Source organism: Monodelphis domestica, chromosome 1, assembly GCF_027887165.1.
Source record: "Monodelphis domestica isolate mMonDom1 chromosome 1, mMonDom1.pri, whole genome shotgun sequence".
Classification (NCBI taxonomy): Eukaryota; Metazoa; Chordata; class Mammalia; order Didelphimorphia; family Didelphidae; genus Monodelphis; species Monodelphis domestica.
In genome coordinates this window covers 187,877,871-187,897,054 of record NC_077227.1, presented here as the reverse complement: position 1 = coordinate 187,897,054, position 19,184 = coordinate 187,877,871, and the positions used below count along the sequence as shown (strand labels likewise).

The window sequence follows — 19,184 nt, the reverse complement described above, 5'->3', positions numbered from 1 at the left end:
AAATAGACAGGCTACCCCGGGGTTGTGTTATGTTTGTCATTATTGTTGTTGGTTTAGACTATTTTGTTATCATTAGTCCTCAGAAAAAAAGATATTTTAAGTTATTCACCTGCCAAATATATTGAAGTCACTATCTCAGAGTATTCAGGAAAAGAAGAAAGGGGAGTTCTTCTTCATCACCATGGCAGTCCAAGAAGATCACAGTTGTCATCCTCCCAATTGAGAGACTTTAAGCTCACCAGGAAATATATAAGACAGTTATAAAGGGACATCATGTATTAGTTCTTTTAAAAAAAAGACATAGAAGTTGTGTTACCACACCTTGAATGGTAGATTGTACTTTTAATTTTTATAGTTATTTGAATATGCTAATTCAATCTGTTAATTTACTTTGCTATTTTCTTATAAATAAGTGAATAACTACCCACTTTCTGAAAAAGTTGCAATAGTCTTGGAGAGTAGATTGAGACTTTTTAAAAATATGGCTGATGCAGTCATTTGTTTTGCTTGACTATACTTTTTTATAAACAGAAATCTGGGGTTTTGTTGAATGTAAGTGAGAGGGAGATCAAGCAGATCTTAGTGGAAATAAAATAAAATTGAATTTAAAATAAATGAATGCCAGAGAATGTACCTAAAGATATAAAGAAGGGTTCCAACAGAAGCTCATGATCAAGTCAGTGAATAAGTATATTCATTTTCTGCTTGTTCCTGATAATGTCTCTTGTGATGTCAGAGTAAATGGTCTTCTAATGTTTATATGCCCATAATTGACTTTCAGGAATTTATGAAGTATAACACTCCACGTCAAAATAAGAATTGTTTGACGAATTTTGACCTTTCAGAATATAGACAAATTCTCAGTGATTTGGCAATACGGATATATCATCAATTCATGACTGTAATGGAGAATAATATTCAACCAATGATAGGTAAGAAAGGAGTGGATAATCAACTAAAATGTGGCAACATAGATGACATTTAGGTATAACTGAGTAGTATGATTAAGTGACATAATTTAATAGTATAAATAGTTTATACACATTCTTTATTTATAATGACATCATAGTCTATAAGTGAGGTTTCATTACTATTGCTAATGTATGTCTTTTAAGACAAGAATTTCCACTTTTTATGTGGCTTTTTCTATAATCCTAAAATCCTGATGAACTTTCTCTAGTTTTCAGTATTCTTATTTTTTTTATTTTAATAGTCCCAAGCCAGGACTAGACTGTTTCATGAAAAGAAAAGAAGCCTCAAACATTATAACATAGTTTGATGGGCTCTTAGATATTATCTAATCTAATCCATACCTGACCAAGAATGCTCTCTATAAGATCAGATAAAACTGGTCATCCAACTTTTACTCGAAGCTATCCATAGAGAACCATGGCCCCACCAAAAGTAACTCACTCCACATAGAGATAGTGATAATTGTTTAAGATTTGTTTCTTGTACATCAAGTCAAATTTCTATATATTCCTCCCAGTTTTACAGTCTGAAAACAAACAGATCTCCTTCAAAATTATCTCCTTCATGAGATAATTCCAAAACTTGGAGAATATTTTATTTCTCTTCTCAATGCCTACTTTTCCCCCAAAGAAAAAAATCATCTTCTCTTTAGGTTAAACATCCCCAGTTCCTTATTCAACCACTCCTTGGATGATATGCTCTCAAGGTTTTTCACCATTTTATTATTTAGACTGATGTATGATTATATTGACTTGTTCACTTTGTGGTCCACTAAAATTCCAAGACCATTGTCATACAAACTGCCATCCAGATGTGCTTCCTCTATCTTATACTTGTGAATCAAAGTGTAAGTTATCCCTTTAAAATTTTATCTTTCTATATGTGTGCTCTCAACATATCTTTTTGGATCCTGACTGTCATCCAATGCTTTAACTATCCTATTTAACATTGTGTCCTCTATACCATTATCTAAGTAATTGATAAAGATATCAATCAACAGAGGGCTGAGGACATAGCCATGGGGTACTACACAAGAAATGTTCCTCCATGTTGATGAGGACCTACTAATGACCACAGTTTGGGTCTGGAAAATATACCAATTATGAATCTTCCTGATTATACTATCTTCTTACCAATATTTATCCATCTTATCTGACTTAGTAGATGCTTTGTTGGAGTCTCTGCAAATATATATATGCTTCCATCTAATTATGCACCTCTTCAATACTCATACCCATAAGTCATTGAGTTCCTTTTGTCTATGGTGCTAGTACAATGCAATTCAATTAAATCCAACTACATAAGTAATTATGTGCCAGGCATTATGAAAGGCTCTAGGATTTGCCAGCAAAAATGAAATAGCTTTTGCCCTGAAGAAGTTTAGATTGTACTGGGTACAAACTATATGTACACAGATTTTACTGTTGCTATTATTTTCAAGACACTGTTTAGCCTTTTAAAAATGAAGTTGTCCACAAATAACAACAGTAAAAAAAATTCACCTTGTAGTATCTTCTTATGGTGTAAGAAATAACTTCCACATTTCCTTTCATGTCTTTCTTCAGTACCAGGAATGCTAGAACATGAAAGCCTTCAGGGAATTTCTGGCTTGAAACCAACAGGATTCCGTAAGCGTTCCTCCAGCATTGACGACACCGATGCCTACACCATGACCTCTATTCTGCAGCAGCTCAGCTATTTTTATACTACCATGTGTCAGAATGGGCTGGACCAAGAGCTTCTAAAGCAGGCTGTAAAGCAGCTTTTCTTTCTGATAGGAGCTGTCACCTTGAATAGTCTCTTCCTTCGCAAGGACATGTGCTCTTGTAGGAAAGGAATGCAGATAAGGTAAAGCCAGTAAACCTCTTAGCAAGCTATTACTAGCTGGAGAGAGAAAAGGGGATGGGGGAGAGGGAGAGCTTTTTAAAGCAGGCTGTAAACCACATGTAGTCTTTCTCCAATATATTTGATATGAGCTCCATTGGGCTTGTTCTGTGAAGGATGATTATAGAATATTAGATGTTAACTTTCTCATGTTGACATCAGACACTCATGTCAAGGACATTGCCTTAATAGGTTCTATAGTCCTCAGAACCAAGAATTCTAACTTTTTTCATTCTTGACTTCTGGGGTTTACATTGTCAGTATTTAGCACCTTCTCTGTGAATAGCACTAAAGGAGACACAAAAAAGTGTGAGACACATTGCCTTTGAGAAATTTACCATCTTGATTAAGAAGCAGAAGGTGAAACAAAATGGAAATAGGTTTTGATCAAGGACACATGTAATACCCAGTGGAACTGCATGTCAGCTATAGGAAGGGTAGGGAAGGAAGGGAAAGAATATGATTATTGTAACCAAGGAATAATGTTCTAAATTGACTAAATTTTTTTAAAGAAGCCTAAGGCGAAAAACTAGTAAGTGATACTAAGTTCTAGAAGCATTTAGGAGAGAAAGAAATTATTGTGAACTGGGATGGTCAGGAAAGGCTTCATTGAAGGGGTGGGATTTGAGTTGGACCAAACAGAATTTAGTTGAATGGAGGGAAGAGAAGAAAGCATATTCCAAGTGTGGTAATGGGCTGAACAAAGGCCCAGGTCTGTGCTAGTGGACAGTGACCAGAGCAGGATAATGAGAAGTTTTGAGTTGGGGGAAATATTAGGAAATAAAACTGAGAAACTTGGCTGGAGCCAGATTAAGGAAGACTTTGAATACCAAGTTAAGGAAGTAGAACATTATGCTGTAGATAATGGAAAACCATTGGTTTTGAGCCCAAGAAAGATTTCCTCATTGCTTTATTAGACACAAGGGGCTACAGATGCATGGAAGTTGCCCTGACATTGAATTTATTTATAAGCTGTCCAATTAGAATCATTAACATTAAACTCAAAATTGAAATGTCTTTACAGATAACATCTGTTCCAACCCTAGCAGAGTGTCCACTTTTCACAGGTGACAGACTAGTGCTGTTTATTTTCCCTAACTCTACTAAGTAGATGTCCTCTAGTGCTCTGATGTGATCTAAACTTTGTTTAAGTGAACCCAAAGATCTGAATGGGTCATAGTTTTAATAAACTCTCAGTCCACTGATGGACCTTCCAACTTCATTTTGAGGTATATTGGCAGAGAAAGGTTCACACAACTCCAGGTCCTACTATAATTGCCTTTAAGCTATAAGAGTTAAAGAACTTCTGTTCCTAGAGGTTTAATTCTAGTACCTGTCACAAGACCCCATCCAAATAGAAGTATGAACCAAAGAGAAAACATTTATGTAGTCCTGTCCTCTAAGGAGCTAAATGCTCTTTAAAGATACTTTCAATAATTCTCACTCCCATAAGATACATAGGTTTGGGATTCTTATCTCTATTTGGGAGCAAGAGATAATAATGCACAGAGAAAGTGGATAATTTATTTAAAATTACAAAGAGAATTAGTGTAAGCACCTTTTGAGTAGGGATTATTTCACTCTTTTATTTGTGTGCATAATGCCTGCTATATAGCAGTGGTGCTTGGTGGTTGGTTTAAAATGATAGTTAATATAGATTATCTCTAACACTCTTTTCAGTTCTATCCTGTGATTCTATAAGAGTCCTGGTTTTAGTAGTGGAAAGTACAAAGACAAGAGTAGATGCGCAAGATGTTCATTGTAGATAAATATGATGTGTGGCCAGGAGCCACCAGGAAAGGAGTTTGCATTCATCAATCAAAACAGTCTAATCTCAGGACACAGTTGAAAATTGAGTGCATTAATACCCTTAGGCAGGGAAAATAGGTCAGGGAGGAGTCATGGTCTCTCTATGCTATAAATTTTTAAGATTTGCAAAGTTTTTTGTTCATAATTCAGTGAAGTAAGAATGTGCAAGTACTTATTTTATAGATGAAGAAACTAAGATTCTGAATAGTTAAAAAAACTTACTTGGGAGCACACATTTATCTAACAAATGCCTGAGGAAGGGAACTTTAACCCCCATTCAACCTTTTATTCATTCTTGAAGCTAATATATCAAAAGTATTCTCTATTTACCCACTTTTAATTTTATATGTAATTTTCTTAAATCTTTTCCTTTTTTCTCTTCTCTGATTACCAATAATTGATAACTGTTTCTTCTCCTTAAGAATATTCCCCAGTTTCTTAGGATCTATCATCCCTTGCCTCTAGAATCTAACCCTTTTCACCCTTACCCTCCTGTAGTCATGAGGATCTCATAAGAACCATGACATGCTCCCAAGGATCCCTGACTCATATCTAAGAAGTGCTAATAGATATGACTGCCTCTTCAAAAGGGTTATAAAAAAATAGAACAGAACCAAATTTGTTCCCCCTTCTACTTTTGCTCCAGATGCAACATCAGCTACTTAGAAGAATGGCTTAAAGATAAGAATTTGCAGAACAGCACAGCTAAGGAAACTCTGGAACCCCTTTCTCAGGCTGCCTGGTTGCTTCAGGTCAAAAAGATCACAGATACTGATGCCAAAGAAATATATGATCGCTGTACTTCTTTGTCTGCTGTACAGGTAATAGATTTATTCCTTTTCTTAGACTCTGCTGACTGTGTTTCTGTGTTGTCCCTGGGGATAATACCTTCTTTCTTCTTAATTAGCCAAATGTTGGAACATAAATATATTTCTGATATTTCTTTGGATGAAAGTATTTTCAGGTCCGTAGGGCTGAATTTCCATTTGTTCTCTCCGCAATTTTATTTTCTCCTTCTTGGAAACTGAAGCGGGGATCAGACAATAACATCTTGTTGAACTGTATTGCAAGGGAAAAAAAATCTAATGAGAGAGGTAACTCTAGTTCCCATCCAACCTTTTATTCACTCTTAAAGCTAAAATATCAAAAGTTTTCTCTATTTACACATTTTTAATTTTTATATGTAATTTTCTTAAATCTTTTCCTGTTTTCTCTTCTCTAACTTACCAATAATTGGCAACAATCATTCCTCCCCTTTAAAAATATTTAGCAATCCCTTAGGTTCTACCATCTCTTACCTATAGAATCTAATCTAATCCTTTCTATCCCTGCATTCCTATGGTCATGAGAATCTCATATGAACCATGCATGGCATGCCCTGAACCACTCTAAGACACCTGAACTATTATTGGACAGGATTGTACCCTTTTCATAGTTTATTATCATTTCATGTGATGTTTTCAGATCATAAAGATCCTTAATTCGTACACACCTATAGACGACTTTGAGAAAAGAGTGACTCCATCCTTTGTCCGCAAAGTACAGGTAAGGTTCACAAGTATGCTCCAGATGTAGTTTTTTAAAGTACTATTTCTTAAAATGGATTATAAGAAAACTAACTTAATATTTTGAAAGTCTAGGATTAAGCTGTATCCCTTAGGGTAGGGAAGAGAATTCTAGACTTGGAGTCAAGAAGACCTAGATTTGTGTTCATACTAACTAGCAACTGTAAAACCCTGGGCAAATAATCTCTTAATATCTCAGGTCTCAGTTTCTCAATCTGTAAAATGAGGATATCAAAAGTAGTAACTACAAAGGATTGTCATGAATGAGATTAGCATATGTAAAGTACAAAGCACTGTATAAATGTGAGCTATTATCATAGTGATCTCATCTTTTCTAATGTGTTTAGAAATGATCCTGAGACAAGTTGACATTCTGCTATTTTACTTTTATATTTAATGGGGGGAGGGGTTAAGTAGAGTTAAATTACTTACCTAGGGTAAAATAGCTAGTTAGTGGCTGAGACTGGATTTGAACTCAGTTCTTCCTGACTCCAAGCCTAGCATTCTATCTGCTATACCATCTAGCTGCCCAAATATATAACATTTATGGACTGCTGTACAGATAGACAAAATAACTAGGTTTTTTTGTTGTTAAGTAAAAGCATTAGAATGTAAGTTTATTCCCAAAATACAAGTCATAAAGCATAAATCCTATTATATAAGAAAAAATGCCCAGAACTTCTGAACACAGAAAACAAAATACCAATTGAAAGAATTCACAAATTGCTTCTGGGGGGAAAAATCCCTAAGGCTGCAAACTCCAAGAAATGTAGTGGTTAAATTTAGCAATTTAGTTGGGAAATAACAGATTGTGCAAGGAACCAGAAGAAAGACCTTCGGAAATAAAGGAAAGGAAATTCACATAACTCAAGACTATTCTGCACCCGCCAGAAAACACAGGTGGGAATGGAATAATTTATTCTGAAGGGCAATAGAATTTAAGATGAAGCCTAAGGTGACCCACTCTGCAAATCTGAACCTAACCATAAGTGGAGGGATGTTTAACAGTAAATCAACATTCAAAACCTCCTTAGAGATAAAACCATACCTGAAGAGATGACTTGTTTCTCAAACACCTCAGAAATACAAAAAGGGTAAACATATACAAGGCCAACAGTGAGGCAATAGAGAAACTATTAAGAGACTTCTATTTAAATGTGCTTGATAAAGTAAGAGTGAAAGCAGAAGTTAAAACAGAAATGATGGTGGAGAAACAATCCTGAAACATCTTAGACTAGCCCTTAAAATACCCTGTCTACAGATGAATCAGTGTTTTTTCTTGTGGGATGAAATTATGGGATGGCATGGAAAAGGAGAGGCTTAATGAACTGAATATGCATTTTTTAAAATTGGAAAGGGCACAAATAACACTAAAATAAGTTCAAAGAAAGATAAATCAGAAACCAAAGAATTATAAAAGTGACAAAACTAAAATTTAGTTCTTTATAAGGACTAATTAAATTAATAAAGTAAAGGGGCAGCTGGGTGGCTTGGTGGATTGAGAGCCAGACCTAAAGACATTAAATCCAATGTTCAAATCTGGCCTAAGATACTTTCTAGTTGTGTGAACCTGGACAAGTCACTTATTCCCCATTGCCTAGCCCTTACTGATCTTCTGCCTTGGAACTAATACACAGTATTGATTCTAAGATGGAAGGTAAGAGTATTAAAAAACAAAAAACAAAACCAATAGCCCATCTGATTAAAAAGACAGAAAATCAAATCAACAAAAGAACAAATTGAAATCACAACAAAACCAAAAGAAATAAAAATAACAATTAGAACCTATTGTGCACAGGTATATATGCTAACAAAACTAAGAATACAAAGGAAATAGAGGAATATCTTAAAAATATAGAAATATTCAAACTAATAGAAGATCAAAATGAAATCTTAAATAACCCAATCTTAGAAAAGAAAAGAAAACAAGATGTAAAGGAAATACCAAATAAAAAGGCATTCTGCTCCTGAAGAATTATCATACCAAAAAAATTAATAACCATACTATACACTTTTTTCAAAAATCAAACAAGTACCTTCAGAATCTTTTTGAGGTAAATATAGTCCTAAAATCTAAACCAGAAAAAATAAAAACACAAAAGAAAAGCAATAGACCAGAATCACTAAATAGACTATCAACTCAAAATTTTTTAACAAAATCCTATCATCCAAACTATAGTTATTTCTTTAAGTCATTCATTATGATCAAGTTGGATTTATATGAGGAATGTAAGGGTGGTTCATCATTAGGAAACTAACCAGTGCAATTAGTCATGTTAAAAACCAAAACATCTAAAATTACATGATTATTTCAATAGATGCAGGAAAGATTTTGATAAAATATAACACTCATGCCAAAAACTCCTACAAAATATAGACATAGGGAATCTTTTTAAATATCAAAATATTTATATAATATCAATAGTAGGCATCATATGCAAAGGTCCTAACACTATAACCTTTTCCAATTAATGAGACTAAAGCAAGGATGCCCACTAATCCCATTATTATTTCACACATTTCTGTAAATGTCAATGACAGCAATAAGACAACAGAAAGAATTTAAAGACATAAAGATAATTAAAGGAGAAAAAAAAAGCCTATATTTATTTGCCAGTGATCCTAGGGTACCAGCAAAGATATTAATCAAGATAGTAGCAAAATGCAGGCTACAAAATAAACCCTCATAAATCAAACATATAAAAATTATAAAATGGAAAGGGAATAGAAAAGGAAATCTTCTTCTAAATAACTACAAAATGCACAAACTATCCAGGAGCAAATCTGCCAAAGCACATAAAAGACTTGTATAGAATCAATTATAAAGCATTCCTTGAGAAAAAAAAAGAACAACTTAATTAGTGCTCATGACTGGGCCATGCCAATATAATAAAAATGGTAATACTACCAAAATTAATTCATACTTTTAATGCTATGCCAAATTATCAAAGGAATGGTTTCTATAACTCAAGCTATATTATAAAGTAGCAGTCTTCAAAATCATTAGTTTAAAAATAGAAAAGTAGATCAGTGGAGCAAACTAGACAAGGAAGATTTGGAAACAATAAAAGTAAATAACTGTTCAACAAAACATAAATCATCTAGGAAAGAAGGTCCCTATTTGATAGAAGCTACTGAGAAAATTTGAAAATAATCTAGCAGAAATTGTGGTTCGACCAATCTCTTATGCCAAATTCTATAATACATTCTAAATGCATATGTAATCTTAATATTAAAGATCATACTAAAAAAATTAGAAGAGAAGCATATCATATACCTCTCACAGCAATGAGTAGACAATGTTCTCTCTCTCTTTTTTTTAACTCTTACCTTTTGTCATAGAATCAATACTAAGTATTGGTTCCAAGATAGAAAAGGGGTAAAGATTAGGCAATTGTGGTTAAGTGACTTGCCTAGGGTTATATAGCTAGAAAATGTCCAAGGCCAGATTTGAATCCAGGACCTTCTATCTCTAGGGCTGGCTCTCTAAACACTGAGCAAACTTGCCGCCCCTCAAAGTATGTATTCTTAACCAAATAAGGGATAAAAGGCAGTTGCAAAAGATAAAATATATAACTTTGATTATATGAAACTGTAAAGCTTCTACAAGACAATTCTGGTGTATTTAGGATAAAAAATGAAGTGGGTTTAGTGGGGAAATATTGTATTAAATTTCACTAATAAAGGTTTGGTATTCAAGATATAGAAACAATTAACATATATACAGAAACATAACCAACATCTATGTCCAATAGATGTTCAAATAGTTCTCAAAAGAACTGCAAAATATTCACAACCACATGAAAGAATTTTCTAAATCACTATTAACAGGAGAAATGCAAATCAAACCAAGTCTGACATTCCATCTCACACTTTATAAATTGACAAAGATAATTAAAGATGGCAATAGTCAAAAATATGTTTGGAGGGAGGGAATTGTGGGAAGATTGACTTACTGATATGTTGCTGGTGGAATGTGAAATTTTGGAACCATGCAAATAAAGTTGACTAGAATGTCCATATCCTTTGACTGAGAGTCTATTAGAGAGCTTATTACAGAGCAGTACTTTTTGTGATAGCAAAGAAATGGAAACAAAATAGATGATGCTCATCAGTTGGAGAATGGCTAAACAAATTTTGGTATGTAGATGTAATGGAATATTATTACTGTACTGAAAGAAATGATGAATGTAATAAATACAGAGAAGCACAGAAAAATCTACATCAACTGGTGTAGAATGAAATAATAGAGCCAAGAAAACAATATATATTAAACATAAAGAACAACTACACCCAGAAAAGTTAAAAGTGAATGCTGAAAATTTACAAAGAACAAGTATGACTTGAAAGAGATATTAAAGGATGCTCCAACCAACCCACTTCTTCTCAGAGGTGGAAGATTTGGCATATGTTTTTGGATTTTTTCTGGTATCTATCAGTTGTGCTAATTTTTTCTTCTTTTTTTCTTTTATTATATGAAAAAGAGGAGAGGAGGAATACTTGAGGAAACTGGTGATATAAAAATACATTTAAATGTATGTAAAATCATAGAGTCTGCAACACATCTCCTGTAGCAGACAAGTGAACAAGGAAGATATGTACATGCTTCTGTACAATTTTGATCTGTTCTGACAGATCTTACTATTTTGAAACTTTTTCATTTCAGCATAGCCCAGAGACTGAATATTTGGTTTGGTGACATCTATTTAAAATGTTATTATATTCTCTGCAGAGAGTTGTAGGCAATCGTTTAGTCTTTGATAATGGCCCAGTTTGACTACAGTTTATTGGTTGAGTTCTCTAGTATATTTTGAGGTTTATATTTGCAACATGAGGATTTGTTGTCTGTCATTTGATGAAAGAGAGTGAGCTTCTGATATAAAATTCTATCTACAACGCTATGTCACTATGTCATCACTGTTATTATTGTTGTTATTATTATTATGTGAAAATAAAAGAGAGGAGTAAAGAAGATCATTGATTCTAGACTATTAGCACTAGAAGGAGCCCTGGAGATCCTTTAGCCAAATCCACTCATTTTACAGAGGATAATTCCAAGGCCCAAAGAGGTGAAGTGATTTGTCCAAAATCAGAGGTAGTAAGAAATACCTCAAACCCAAAGTGATTGTCAGGGGAAGACAGGAAGAGCCTTCAAAGTACCGTAGTACATTGAAGCTGTTTCAGCTCTGAAGATGGGGAGAGGACAGAAGGGAAAGAAAACACCTGGAGCTTTCTTCCTGTGTTCATTAAAAGCATTTAAATATATTAGTGACAACAACAAAAAAGGTTGCCCTTCAAGTCTTCATCATATTTAGTGACTACTGAGCCTGATGTTGAATCTTTCTTTTAAGTGAGTATGGTGTTTCTTAAATGAATTGGGAAGGATTTTGCTTACTTCCCCTAATTACTAGGGGGAAGTGTATAGCTAGAGAGATTAACTCAATAAAATTTGAAATATTTGAGAACATTTCATATTTGGACTTAGAGTAATGTTTTGACAATTTCTATTTATTATAACCAGGAGCAATATTGTTTTGTGGGAAGACTCAGAGTCAAAGGACCCAATTAGACTTGAGCCATACTTTACAATTTAACAGATATATAACAATATGCTCCCAAATGGAGTCACAAAGAGTTCGATGTGACTAAAATGACTGAACCACAAACCCCTGAAAAAGTCACTGATTTTCAGTTTTCTACTCCATAAAAGGGAGATAATTATTACACTACTAATCTTACAGGGAAATTGTTGTGAAGAAAATGTTTTGCAAACTGTGAAAGTGGCTTATTAAAACCTCTAGCAGTAACTAATGAATCTGAAATTTTCTTGGAAGAAAATATGAGCTGTCATTAATAGTGAGAAGTCAGAAACTAGTATAATTAATCAGGCCCCTGAGGAGTGAACATGTAAGCTGAAACAGAGTACCCAGTGGATCAGAATTAATGAAAGCTGAGCAGGAAGTGCTAGAAATAAATATATGTGTTCTCTTTGGAAATTATAGCTATCCAGTGAAGAAGAATGAAAATGTTTATTGATACTACTCTCTTTCCTTTGGTTGTCATTTCAGGCTCTACTAAATAACCGAGAGGATACAGGCCAGCTGATGTTGGATACCAAATATCTCTTTCAAGTCACATTTCCCTTTATTCCTTCTCCACATGCTCTGGAAATGATAGAGATCCCCAGCAGTTTCAAACTGGGCTTTCTCACAAGGTTATAAAAGAAGAAAGAAACAAATAGAACTTTTTTCCAAAAAGTTATTTAAGTGTAAACATTTGAGGGTCACTTTATCAATTGATATATGATATGCCTTGAAATGTGATTTGAAAAATGAATGAAGTCTTCTCAGATTGGTACCATTTCATCATGTTTTTTGTTAGCAAAGTCTTCCCTCACCAAATTGTTGACCGTCCACAACATTTCTCCAAGACCTGTCAGCTCTACCTGAAGCATTTGGAATCCTTTCCTTCCTTTACTGAAATTCTTAGGGCATTTGCTTATTTAATGTTTCTCATGGATCAAAATTAGGACAGATACAGCTCTACAACAGAGGAAGAGAGATCTATGTATCTATCTACCCAGATTCATTAATTGAAAATTAAAGTTCTAAAAGTTGTTTCCAGAGCAGAGAGAAACACTAGAAACTTTAGGTTGGTGATCTTTGATTGTCATTATGGCTCCTTCCTTTCCTCAGTTCTTGCCAATATATTGGCTGTACTTGTAAAATATAATGAATCTGCAATTAATATAAATACTTCAAGGTAAAATAACATTTTGGAGACTTCCTTGACAAGTACAAAGTAGTCATATATAGTGATTACTTTATACTATTTCCATTTGTATCATTAAATTGAGACAATTTCAATTTACCACTGTCTCATGTAGGGTATTATTTTGTAAAATTAGATCAATTTTAATTTGGCCTCTTTTTTTATTTTAAAAAGATTCCCTTTAAATAAATCCAAGGTTTTGAACAAAATAGACAGCATAAATTGTTATCTAGATGTATGTTAAAGTATTTAATTTAAAGTATTTTTAATGAAAATAATTATTTTATGAAGAGAGTTGCTGAGAAGAAATCTGCTCCATTCATCTGTCCATTGGAAGGGTAACAAATTTCTCCATGAGTTGGGAACTGGGACTTTCTCCCCATCACATCCAACCTTCTTTTCCCATAGTAAGCAAAAGCGGCATAAGGAATTACTCACTGTCTAATAGCTTGTGAGATCTCTGACTCCAATCCTCTACTTTACTACTTAGAGAACTCAAGTTTGGGTCCCACCCTGCTCCTTGTTCTTATAGATTCATAGATGATAATAGCGATTTTATATCCTATATGGACATTTTACATTTCCCTGTATTATCTTTGGGAATCTAGACTAATGTGACTATGCCACAGTATAGCTCAGCAATGGTGAACCTTTTAGAGACCAAGTGCCCAAACTGCAACTCTCACACTTCATGTGAGCCACCTCCTTACCCCAGATAGGAGAGGGAGGAAATGCTCCCATTGGGCCACTGAGCAGAGGGGCAGGTGATGTGAGAAATGTCCTCAGGTGCAGTAGAAAGGGGGAGGGGAGCATCCCCCTCTGGCATGTGTGCCATAGGTTCACTGACACAAGTATAGTTCCATTAAAAAGGAATAATTTGTGTTGTTTTATAAATGATGGCTTTATTTCAGCTAATTTAAACATTGTATATGAAAGAATGAAGAACTAGAATTGTTAGATTTTAGTCAATAAAATCTTTTGTCAAATAAACTTTGCCAGTTCATCTCTAACTTAAAGGAAGGTTTATTTGCTAAGTGTTTAAAATGCAGATATTTCTCTCTATAAAGATATAGGCCTCTGTAATGCATGAATCATGTATAAATAAAAAAATAAAATTATTATTATTATTATTATTATTATAAATTGGTTCAGGTTGTGACTAAATGGAGCTTGATTCGACCAGCCAACATACATAGATAAGATCATGTTTAGCATGTCTCAAAAGCTTCAGTGACTGAAAAATGGTACAAATTGAAACTTGTGAATTACTGAATCAATCCAGCCCCACAAACTATTTTTGTACACTAACAGAAAGATAGACAGATGTAAGGGGGAAAAGGGATTTATTTATAAAAATGTTGGACTAGATTATTTAAGAATAGGATCACCAGGAATTTATATTAGTACCAAAGATATTTACGTATACTTTATTTATAAAATATAGAAGAGTGAAGTTAGAAAATCAGCGAGGATAGGGTTAGATATCTAGCCTAAGTATTAAGTAATTTACTCTGACCCCTGGCTCAACCTGGGCAAGGGAATTTAGTCCTTAACCAGAGAGGCCTTGGCTCTTGTAGCCAAGGACCTGGGGAAGTCTCTCTCAAGAGGCTAGACTCTTCAGAATAATCAGGGAAAGGAGTCATCTTTTTCACTCACCACATATCAATCCAAAGGGAGTGATTTAAGGACAATCTTATTAGGAACAGGGGTCTCAGGTTCAGTCAGCATATTCTTCTTCAGCTTCCAACTCAAACTCAGAACTCCAGAAGAAGCCAAAGTCCAGGTTGAACTCCACTCAGGAAGTTGTCACTCACTTTTAAAGACACTTTATTTTGTGTCACTTCCTGTGCCTTCCCCTAATTTTACATCTACCAATCACAGTTGAAGCTTTGCTTTAGGACTGCCCAGGGGAAGTCAGTTTAATACTGATTTATCACCGACTATTGCACAGACCTCCCCCACTCAAGTGTGAATGGGGTGTTTACACCTTTGGTGATTAAATCTAAAAATTGACAGGGGTTACAATTTAATATTCACAATCAAGGGAAAGTTAATTTCATTTTCACAATCAGGGGAGAGTTAAATTTAATCTTCACACAGAGCATCTATTAAGCACTTACTATATGCCATTGTACTAAATGGTAAAGGGGAAAAATCTTAGCAAACAGTTCTTGCCCTCAGAGTGCCAACATTCTCATGACAGCATATTAAAGGGAACTGGAAAGGGAATGTGGAAGAGAGAAATTGGGAAAACCTGCAGCAAGATAGGAATAGCTGAGACTGATGACCTGTCATTCAAACGAGAACATTCTGTTTTGGAATGTGACCAGAAGAGGCAATTGGAGTAAGGGAGCAGACCAACTGAAGTCGACCTTTTGGCTTGGAAAGACAGAAGAAGTCTGTTCTCTTGGCTTTTGGAGACTGAAGCCTGAAGGTTGTCTTTTGACTTGGAAGACAGAAGAAAGGAGGACAAAGTCCAACTCTCTCTGACTTACTCTGTTGTGATAGTGACTGACCTGCCAGACTTATCAGCCATTTTCCCAAATTGAATTATATTTCACCATCCTTCAATCTAAGACTCATCCTAGTATTAGGGAAACGCCAAAACACTCTTTCCCTCAATTTCTCATACTTCCTTGTCTTTTCCAATAAACCCCTTACGTAAGATAGAGAAGAGAAAGAGTATTTTGTTTGAGACATCATAGAACTCACCCTGAGTTGATGTAGAGAAACCAGAAGAAGAATCAACAAGAAGAAGAGGGAAAAAGAAGGAAGGGGGGTGGGAAGTAGGAAGGCTGAAGGGAGAGAAGAAGGGAGGAAGGGAGGAAGGAAGAAGAGATCTGATCTGTAGTTATCAATTACCATTCAAAATAGTCTCTTATTACAATTTGGCACCCTAGATGGAAGTACTTTTGCACAGCATAGTTATGGAGAAAAATATCTGGGAATTGATGTAGAGTTTTGCTTGTGAACAAAATGAAAATCCTCTATCTGAACTCAATTTGCTTAAATGGTAGAGTCCCAAGTTCCTGTGGATGAGAAAAGAGGATGATATCCAGAAGAGCAGATGGCTGGGAAATTACTTAAAAACAACATTTCTAAAAGGAGTGTGCCGGGGTGTTTATTCCCATCCAGACATTGATTTTTTAATTATTATTATTATTTTTGCAGTTAGAGATAAAGAAGTTTCGAACAAATCTCTGTCATTAGCATGGATACAAGGGATAAGTGTCAGTCACTAATTCACAAGGTAAGGTAGGTTGGGCATGTGCTTCAAGCAGTTATATGACTCATAGAGAGAGGGTGTGATGGCTAAAACTGACTTATGTCATCCTAAGAATGTCCAAACCTATGTGTGTATTGAATGTATCTATAGATTCCTTGTGTATATTTTATTTTTAACCATTACCTTCTTAGTATCAGTTCTAAAACAGAAGAGTGGCAAGAGCTAGGCAATTGGGATTAAATGACTTGCCCAGGTTCATTTAGCTAGGAAGTGTTTGAGGCCAGATTTAAACCTAGGTCCTTCTGACTCCAAGCTGGTGCTCTAACCATTGTTCTACCTAGGTGCCTCATGTATATTTTAGAAATACTTTTGGTTTCCTCTTCCCATTTCTTAGGGGTTGGGGTTGGAGCTGGGGAAGGGATAAGAAGGGATAACATAATCCCCATCCAATCCATACACTGATTGTATTCTGAAGGAACTCAAACAAGTTTAAAAACCATTCAAGTCTATATGTTTTGTATGAGAGGTATTATGTCATAATGGATAAAAGCTAACCTTGGAGTCAGGAAGTCCAGGATTCTAGTTCTGCCTCTGGCTATGTGACTCTAGGCAAGTCTTAACTTCTGGATGACCCAAACAATCAAAAAATATAAATTACAGGTGAACTCTCAATCTATATCACTGGAGGGTATTCCAAAGACACAAATAACATCACAGGCATGGCCCTCCACCCCACCCCCCCAAACACTAACTCTATATTTCTCTCAATTTAATAAGGGTAGTGCTTAATGGTGGATTAAGTATTCACTTTGGAGTCAGGATTAGAATCTCCTTTCAACATTTTTTCATTGACTTTGGGCAGATCACTTAATTGGCCTCTGGTTCTCCAATAAAACAATACTAAGGTAATTTCATTTCAAAAGGAAATTCCCAGTTGAGGAAACTCCCTCTACCTATGCAGGTCATTATCATCTCTGAAATGTATAAGCTTAGAGAATTTCTTAGGCCACAAATGTTCAATGATTTGCCAGGGTCATACAACACTCATGCAGAGATGAAACTTGAACTTGGGTCTTTCTGGCTCCAAGGACATATCTGTATACAGAACCTCAAGCTACTTGCGTCACAGGGTTGTTGTAAGGAAAATGTTTTGTAAATTACATACTAGTAAACTAATACTAAAGTATTATATAAATATTAGCCCCTTTTACTATTTAGCATTTTAATCCATGTACATGTAAAATTTCCTTGAAAGGAGCCAGGGATTTTAAGGATTAAATGAAAAATGAACTTCTGCTGCCCCTGAGTTTTTACCAATTTAGATCTGGAGGAAGAAGCAGGGAACCTGAAAATTATCCCTCTCCCTAAAGAAACATCATTGTCAGAGCATAGTTACTTTTTCTCAAAGACCACCTTCTTTTGTACCGTTCTTTAAATAAGGAAGGGGAGAAATTGGAATTGCACATAACTGATCAATGAGAAAAGCAAAACAAAACACCGGAGTTGACAAGATGGAACATGTATCAATCCATGTAAATTATAACCCACAGGAAAGTCTAAAATAGGTTTTACTAATACTTCATATTTATATAATGATTTAAAGTTTACAAAGCAGTTTTAAACAACAACTTTATGAGGGAGTGTAAATATATACATGTTACAAAGACATTGATCTTCAAAGAAGTTGTGTCTTAGCCTAGACATCATACTTCAAGAAGTTATCAAGGAAAACTGCCCTGATATCCTAGAAGAAAAGGGTAAAAAAAGAAATTTAAGGAATCCAATGTTCACTTCTAGAAAAAGATCTCAAAATGAAATCTACAGGAATATTATAGTCAATTCATATACACACTCAATTGTGTATAGAAATCGATCTTATCCCATAGGGAAGTAGAGGGGAGGGAGATAAGAGAGAGTGTTCCTGATTGAAAGGAAGGCAAATTGGGGGAGGCAGTGGTCAGAAGCAAAACTCTTGTGAGGATGGACAGATTGAAAGGGGAGAGGGAAGGAGGAAAAAAGAGGTGGGGGAGGGAGGGAAAGAGAAGGATAAACAGGAGAAGCAAAAACATGAGGGAAATACATAGCTCGTAATCATAACTGAATGTGAATAGGATGAACTCACCCATAAAACAAAGGCAGATAGCAGAGAGAATTAAAAACCAGAATCCTACCATGTTATTTACAAGAAACACACCTGAAGCAGAAAGACACAGAAAAAAAGGTAAGAGACTGGAGCAAAATTTATTATGCTTCAGCTGACATAAAAAAAGATGAAGTAGCAATCGTGTCACACATAGCAACAGCAATATTATATGATGATAAACTATGAATGACTTAGCTATTCTCAGCAATGCAAAGATCAAAGACGGCTCCAAAGAACTTTTGATGAAAAATGCTATCGACCTCCAGAGGAAGAACTGATGGAGTGTGAATACAGATTAAAGCATGCTGGTTTTTTACCTTTTTTGTGTGTGGTTTGTTTGTATTGTTAGTATGTGTTTTCTTTCAAAACATGATTACTATGGAAATAGGTTTTGCATGACTACACATGTATAACTCATATCAAGTTGCTTGCCTTCTCAATGAGGGTGGTAAGGAGGAAGACAATGGGGGAAGAATTTGAAATTCAAAAAAAATTAAATGAATGTTAAAATTGTTTTTACCTATAATTGGAAAAAATAAAATATTTTTAAAAGTTGTGTCTTACCCATGGTCACAACCAGTAGAGCTAACTTCAGAGCTCAGACTTGGATTTACTTTTTACACACACACACACACACACACACACACACACACACACACACACCTCTTCCACTATTTGGGATACATTTTTAAACCAACTAACTGAATGACTTTACTCATTCATTCATACACATACACACATTATAGAAAAACAGCCATATTCTATCTAATTTAAGGGGGGGAATCCAAATTTACTTACCTCTACAGCTGATCAA

General features: G+C 34.8%; 1 protein-coding gene across 3 annotated transcripts in view; it reads left to right on the top strand.

Annotated features, from left to right (window-relative positions):
• MYO5C (myosin VC) overlaps positions 1 to 14,119 on the top strand; it is a 147,893-nt gene extending 133,774 nt beyond the window's left edge. For 2 of the 3 annotated variants that reach the window (XM_007479963.3, XM_007479967.2), the window contains 5 exons: positions 782 to 932; positions 2,538 to 2,820; positions 5,312 to 5,486; positions 6,130 to 6,210; positions 12,299 to 14,119. In XM_007479963.3, the coding sequence (XP_007480025.1) occupies positions 782 to 932; positions 2,538 to 2,820; positions 5,312 to 5,486; positions 6,130 to 6,210; positions 12,299 to 12,451 (843 nt within the window). In that variant the 3' untranslated portion in view covers positions 12,452 to 14,119. The remainder of the gene's footprint in view (positions 1 to 781; positions 933 to 2,537; positions 2,821 to 5,311; positions 5,487 to 6,129; positions 6,211 to 12,298) is intronic. The other variant, XM_007479964.3, reaches the window with a different exon arrangement.
• Positions 14,120 to 19,184: the final 5,065 nt, after the last annotated feature.